Source organism: Benincasa hispida, chromosome 6, assembly GCF_009727055.1.
Source record: "Benincasa hispida cultivar B227 chromosome 6, ASM972705v1, whole genome shotgun sequence".
Classification (NCBI taxonomy): domain Eukaryota; kingdom Viridiplantae; phylum Streptophyta; class Magnoliopsida; order Cucurbitales; family Cucurbitaceae; genus Benincasa; species Benincasa hispida.
In genome coordinates this window covers 38,557,033-38,564,648 of record NC_052354.1, presented here as the reverse complement: position 1 = coordinate 38,564,648, position 7,616 = coordinate 38,557,033, and the positions used below count along the sequence as shown (strand labels likewise).

The 7,616-nt window shown below is 28.1% G+C and overlaps 1 protein-coding gene across 1 annotated transcript; it reads right to left on the bottom strand.

Moving 5' to 3' along the window:
- Window positions 1-449: 449 nt before the first annotated feature.
- Window positions 450-3,976, bottom strand: LOC120079550 ((R)-mandelonitrile lyase 1-like). The gene is made up of 4 exons (XM_039033771.1): window positions 3,848-3,976; window positions 3,028-3,675; window positions 1,750-2,596; window positions 450-647 (listed from the first exon to the last, which is right to left on the bottom strand). The coding sequence occupies exons 1-4, from the start codon at window positions 3,936-3,938 to the stop codon at window positions 608-610; spliced, it is 1,626 nt and encodes a 541-aa protein (XP_038889699.1). The 5' UTR covers window positions 3,939-3,976; the 3' UTR covers window positions 450-607.
- Window positions 3,977-7,616: the final 3,640 nt, after the last annotated feature.

Here is a 7,616-nt window from a genome sequence, read left to right as displayed (position 1 = left end):
TTTTCTTCTTCTTCTCAATCTAGTGGTGAAATTTTGAAATTATGATATTTTTCTTTTTCGGTTTTTTTAGTTTATTTAATCAATTTATTTAGTTTAGGGATGTTAGCTAAAAGCCATTAATTTCTTTTGCTGGTGACTAAGCTACTAATGAGTTTTGGCTATAGTTTTTGTCATCATAATTATAATAATAATAATAAACGAGTTCTAGCTTTTGTTCTTCAGTCTATTTTATGAGTAAAAAGCATAAAATAATAAATTTATTCATTTTTTTTTAGAAAAAACTGGAAATGATATGGAAATAAGAAAAAAGTATTTTTGTTTCTAAACCGTGTCTATAATTTAGAAACCAATAAAATATGAAATACGAAAAATTAAAACAATTTTTAATTCTAACAACAATAACATCAGATATAAGAAAATAAAAGGCAATTATCAAACCCACTCTGTTGAACTTAAGAGGAAAAAAACCATTTCTATTCCCATTAATAATAGTTAATGACAAGATATATGGCCCACAACCAAGAATGCTATTTCAAAAAGAAAATAAAAAAAGAAACATAAAAGACAAGAATGCTGCACAAAATGTGGTCTTGTTAGCCTGCACTCTTTAACTTGATCTTTGTTGCAGTACTTTTAGGCCAACATACCTGCAACACATTTTTTAAATTTTTAGTCTATGGAAATAAAATATAATGAAAAAGAAACCTTACTAATACATAAACTGTACAATTATTTTCAAATATTAAAAAAATAATCAAAATTTTTATAAATATAACAAAATATCACTGTCTATCAGAAATATACACGGATGGACTAATAACATCTATCACTAATAGAAACTGATAGGTACTAATACATGTCTATTAGCTTCTATCCATGTCTATCGCAGATAAACGGTAATATTTTGCTATATTTAAAAATATTTTTAGTAATTTATCATATAAATAATTTTTCTTTAACTGTAGTATTTTGTTTCTAAGAAATTTTTATGCACTTGTTACTTATTTAAAAATAATTCTTCAAATCTTTTCTTTAGTATTTTTTTTCCTCTAAAACATACCTCTATGTTTTAAGAATCTTTATTCACGATTAAAAAAAACCGTCATTTCAAGATTTCAAGGTCATGAAGGCTTGAAATATTTTGAAATTTAGACTATATCTAATAGATCTTTAAACTAACTAAACAAACATGCCTATGATTTTTCATACAAAAATCTAAAAAAATTACTATTTTTAGACCTAGTAGATTAACCTATCATATACATTTTCTTAAAAATTTATGAATCTTCATTTTATATCTAATCAAGTATTCAACCTTTCAATTTTTATCTAATAATGATTTATACAAGTATGGATTTTAATATTAATAATGATTTATAACAATTTTACAAAACTGATTATAATTAAAAAATTTAATTCAAAACACTTAGTGTGAAAACAACTTTTAATTTTGATGGTACAAAAATCACTTTTTAAAGTATAGAACTAAATATTAAAAGAATAATTGTTTTAAATAGCAAAGCAGGTAGAAATATTTTCAAATATTACAAAATATCATTATGTATTAGTGATAGACAATGACATTTTTATATATTTATAAATAAATTTACTCATTTTCTTATACATAGAAAACAATCCATATTATGAAATCAGTTTTTAACAAATAAATCACTGGTTAATAAATCAGTTTTCATAAAATCAGTATGTGTGAGAGAGAGATATGCCATGTGTATATATTTAATAACTCACCGGCCGAGCATCATGAGGGTGGCCATAGGATTAGTTCCCGGTGAGACAGAGAAAGTGGAGCCATCAACTACACGTAAATTTTCAATTCCGATGACTTTGTGGTTATGGTCGACCACTTTTCCAACCAAACATCCTCCATGATAATGCCAATAAGTCGTCACCGTCTTCTGACAATATTCTTCAACGGCGCTATCATTCCACAAATTTTCCGGCAAGGGAAGCCCTAAAAACTGAAATCCTTTATTACCCTCCAAATCTTGGTTCTTAATCTTTTCCATAGTTTGAGTTTTAAGCAAATCTCCCACTTTTCTTACTCCTCTGACACATCGAGCAAGATCATCATGATTTGAATAATAATTAAATCGAACAATGGGACTCTCCTTCACATCAATGGAGGAATTCAATCGGAGTGATCCCTCAGAAAGGACATCAGAGAATTTTCCAACAAAAATAGCTAAGCTGGGGATGATGGAAGTGGATTGAGGAGGGAGAAGACTAAAAGACGGTGGAGCAAAAAATGGTAAAGGGCTAGCAAATGACTGTAAATGGATATTGTTGGCTAATGTTCCAACCACTTGTGCAGATGAAGCAACTAGTTGGAATGGAAGAACGATTGTGGGACTGAAACGGGGATTGTCGGACATGAATTCGCCCACATGTGGTTGGTGGAGGACGACAGGTAGTTTTAAGGATGAAAGATGATATTTTGGGCCAACCCCACTTAGAAGGAGAAGTTGAGGGCTTCCAATGGCTCCAGCGCTTAGAATTATCTCACCTTTCTCACGGATGAATGCTGTATGCAACTTTCCTTTTGGATCAGAATATGAAACCCCACTTGCTGATAAACCTATCAATTCAGAATAGTGATCGAAAACAATAATGTTAAAATTAATTTAACTATTGTGGAGAGACTCCTTATAGATTAGAAACAATCTACATGTTTGTATCTACACGTCACATAATAACCACTCATACAAACTTGAGATAATTTTATTGTTTGTCTCTTATGCACCAGTAGAATAAATTTGCTAATTACATTGTGGTGATCTTTATAAAATTGTGATAGCCTCTTGAACAATTTTTCTTCGATATATAAATATAGCAAGAATGAATTTTGAATTGTGACAAAAAAAACCTATATAAGTTTCAAAAATAGATTATTTTTCTAAGAAGTTCAATACTTAATTAGCATGCTAATGTTTGGAAACTAAAATGGTTTATTTGGAAATTTTCATTAACAAACATAAAGTTTAACCCAAAGATTTGTTAGGAGCTAACCAGTGAAGATGATTCTTTCGACTATGGCCTGAGTTCCAACTTTAAGGTTTTGGGGTTCAGCCTTGTTGAGAAGTTCTACAGCTCCATGTCTGTTTCCTTTGTTATCGAAGATGGATCCTCCAGTTTTAGTTCCAACAAGATGCTTTAAATCAAATCCATTATCAGGGCCAACCCCAGCTTCTAATAATGCACCCCTAAAAGCAGACTGCCAAGCACTCAAACTAGGCCTAGATACCACAGTTTGTTCAACCCATTGATAAGCCTTCTCCACCAATTCCATATCCCAATCAACACCTGCAGTTTCAAAGAACTCACGATGACCCCTCGAGTAGAAGCCAGCATTGATCATGCTACCACCGCCAAGAACACGCCCTCTTATGTTCTCTACACCATCCTCAGAGATGAAATGTTGAAAGGGATTTTGGCCATCATCTTCCGCAACAAAAGCATTCAATAGGCCTTGTTCATTTAACACAGAGGGATATTTGTTAGGGTCACTGCCTCGTTCAAGAAGGAGAACTGAATATTTTGATGACAATGTCGCAGCTAATGGGCATCCTGCTGTTCCTCCTCCTATTATTATGTAATCATATTCCCCTGTTTCTGGTAACTCATTGGCTTCGTGTACAAACTTCAAGTAACTAGTATCTGGGTAAGAAAAGTTCCAAACACAATAGGAATTGTTAATTCTCCCTCACTTGTAGCTCGAAAAAGACCCATCAAGTGAGATTAATTGGGGAAGAAATGTACTCAAGACTCCTGTTCCAATCAACTCAAATCTTAAATAATAAAAAGAATGAGAGAGAGGATTGTTAATTACCTTGATCGGGGATAGTGTGGGAGGAGAAGACCCCTAATTGAAATATAGAGATGAGGATGATTAGGAGAATGGTAGCCATAGAACGTTTCATACTTGATTTAATTTTTTTCTCGTTATCCAGTTTGCAACCCTTTGATGGTATTTATATAGATACAAGGTTTGATTCTTATTTTGGATTTGATTCAAGTATGTTATTTGTCAAATTTATCAATTTATTATTATTATTATTATCTACCTAAACTAGTCTGTTCTTGTGTGCCGACAATTTTCTAATTGTAAGCTTTTTTAATTGACCTTTACTTTTCTTTTGTTCAAAATGTTGACATTTTTCCAAAATAAATTTGAACTCGTTTTTTGAATTTTATTGTTCCAAATTTTTAAGCGAATGAGACCTTTTACAATATATAAAAGGTGACCAAAATGATTTTCATTATCCAAAATAAATTTGAACTCATTTCAATGATTTTATATATATTGTTTCAAATTCTTAAGCAACCTCAACTTTAATTATAAGGAAGATATTTTGCAACATATTTGACAATATCAATCTCTAACCTTGAGATCAATAAGACAATTATGTCACTTGAATTATGTTCCTTCAATATTAGTATATTTATATAAATTTGGCATGAGTATAGGTCAACCGACATAAAGTATATATCTTCATCTAAAAGTCTTAATCATCCAACTAAATATATATAAGTGACATTCTTTACCTACTCTATTTATCCTTAACTTAATATATACACATTTTAATAATTGAATATTAATAGTTCATTTTAAATTTTAACTCAACGAAAAATAGAAGAGAGTAACTACCGCACATACATTCAATTCAAATGCACAGGCGCTTTAGTTGACTTTCATTATCAAGCTTCAGAGCACGATATTCCGCCTTCCAAAAAAATTAAATAATTATAATAGAACTCAAACCAATTCGAAGCAATCGGAATTTATTATTAACTTTAAAATATTTTATTTTGTTATTTATAATACGATTATTTATACATATATTGATTTTAATTTTATTTAATTTTAATATTTTAAGAATAATTTATTCTTTAACAACTCTTAAATGTAGTTTTTTTTCACTTTAGAAAGAAAATTTTCGAAATTGAAATTGAGTTGAATCTTAATTCAATATATGAAAATAATTAAATTAGATTTTTACATATTTACGTTTTGCTATCTCAAACCATGGTTGAGTTGGGTTGGATTCATTTTTTAATAGGAGTTATTTGGATTGAAGAAATTTACCACCTGAACAATTGGATTGAGTTAAAAAAGTCTTTCAACCCAACCTAATCCAACCCATGAACGCCCTTAGATATTCTTATCAAAGCGAGCATAACTTTATTAACATACTAATATATTAGTGATCAATATGTATGTGGTTCGAATTTACTTACCCTTCTTATACTTAAAATAAAAAAGTGGAGTACTCTCATTCTGCAGTTGGAGTTATTATTGAAAATTTTTATGTTAGAATAGATGATATCTTAAGTTTTTTTTGTCATATTTCTCTAGTAATTTTGACATCTTTTTAAAAGTGTTATTTGATCTAGAAAAATATTTTTTTTTCGATAACATTTTTGTGGTTAGACGATTGTTCTTTAAGTGGCGTTCTTCTTATAAAAAATAATAAGGGTTGGGTCCTAATTTGACGCCCACCATCACATCACCTTGTCATCTTGTTATAATCACCTTGTCATCTTGTTATAATTTGGGTCTCTCTTTCCTTTTCTTTATATAATAATAATAAAAAGTACTTTCAAATCTATCATAATTTTGATATACTAATACAAAAGTTTCAACTTAAAAGTTATTATAATTTTTTTTAAAAAAATATAATATATGTTCAAATTCAAAGCTTAAAAAAGGGAAAAAAAATCCTCAAACTTCTCTAGTATATGGCTCAACGATACCGATAAATAATTTAAAAATCATCGTAAATTAATGTTTTTTTTTTTTTTTTGTTAAAACTTATTTTAATCTTTGAATTTTTATGGTCATACACAATTTAGTCCTTAAAATTAGTTGGTAACGATTTAATGTTAGATATTTGTAATAGATAGAGAATAAGAGAAAAAATCTAAAAATATATTACATCCTTAAAATATTTGAAAATATGGATGAGTTGACTAGTCAATCTATGAATTTTTTTAATTTTTTCAATTGGGCTCTCTTGTCTTATTTTGTTACACACTTTTTTTAATCTTTTTATTTTATTTTTTTCTTCAATTTTTGCTTCTTTCCTCCTTTTTTTTTCATTTTTTTCATTTTCTTTTTTTCTCCATTTTTTTTTTCTTCTTCTTTTATTTTATTCTTTCTTTTATCCAATTTTTGCTTCTTTCCTTTATTTTTTTTTTTATTTTCTATCATTTCTTTTTTTCCTTTTTTTAATTTTCTTGTTTTTACTCTCTTTTTTCTTTTTAATTTTCTTTCCTTTCTTCAGTTTTTGCTTCTTCTCTTTCTCTTATTTTTAAATATTTTCTTTCCTTTATTTGAATATTTTCTTATTCTCTTTCTTTTTTTTATTTTACAAAAATTATGAGATTGAGTTTCGTACCCAAAACTTGAAAATACTCCATTCATAAATGACTTAACACCAACAAGTCAATCATTAAGTTTGATTCTAATTGATGAAAATCTATCAGTGATAGCGATTGATATCTACTATCAGTGATAGTATGATAAAAGATTATAAGTGATAGCTACTATGATAATCAAAGTTGTTCTTCTTTTAAAGTTGATCACTATTTATAAATCTATCATTGATATCCACTGATAGTTTTAAGTATTGATATTTCAAGGATGATTCCAATTGATAAAAGTGAATTAATGATTGCTACTGACAATTGATAGCAAATTGAAAGCTATTGCTGACAGCAACTATCATCGATAGCAATTGATAGAAACTATAGGTGATAGTAGCTGATAGCAGCTATAAGTGACTATCACTGATAGCAGCTTTTAATTTGAGAAAACTGGGAAGAAGCAAGTAAAATGGTGGCTAGGCATGAGTTTTTAAGTCTTTTACCATTTTTTTTTATTTATATATGCAATTATTTTATCCTTGTACTACATATTCTATTGTTTTGTGCTTGAATTCCATTTATGCAATTAGCCCTTTAATCTTTGTACATTTCAGTTTGAACAATTTGGTTCACCAAGATCAATAAATAACAAGTTAGTCTTTTACTTTACAATTAGTAACATTTTAGTACCATTGAGATTTGAGTATTACTCTAATTTTGTTTCCAGATATCAAGATCTACACTTCTAAGATTAAGTTTCACTAAATACTCACATGTTTAGGGTTAACATCTATAAATTAATTTTGAACAATTATAATTATAATTAATTATATTTTACTATTTATCATCATTGTTAAAATTAATTTTAAAATCTATTTTCATAATTATTTAAATTAATTAGTAGACACCCATTCTAAAATGGAAAGCAAATACGTCCTAGAAAAGTTTAAAAGTGCTTTTTTAACCTATAAAAAATATTGTAAATTTTTAAAAAATCACGTTATCCTACAATATTGTACTTTTCTTCAAATTAGTTTACTTAATATTGTTATTTTAAGCAAAGAATCTAATGTCAGAAGAATAGTTGCCATCTCCATTTCGGGAAGAATATGTTTAAAAATATTGCTAAAATGTCAATCTGATTGATATTTTAACTCATAAAAAAAAAAAAAAGAGATTTTGAAAAATAGAAAAACAAGGGAAATTATTTACACAAAATAATTAAATTACAA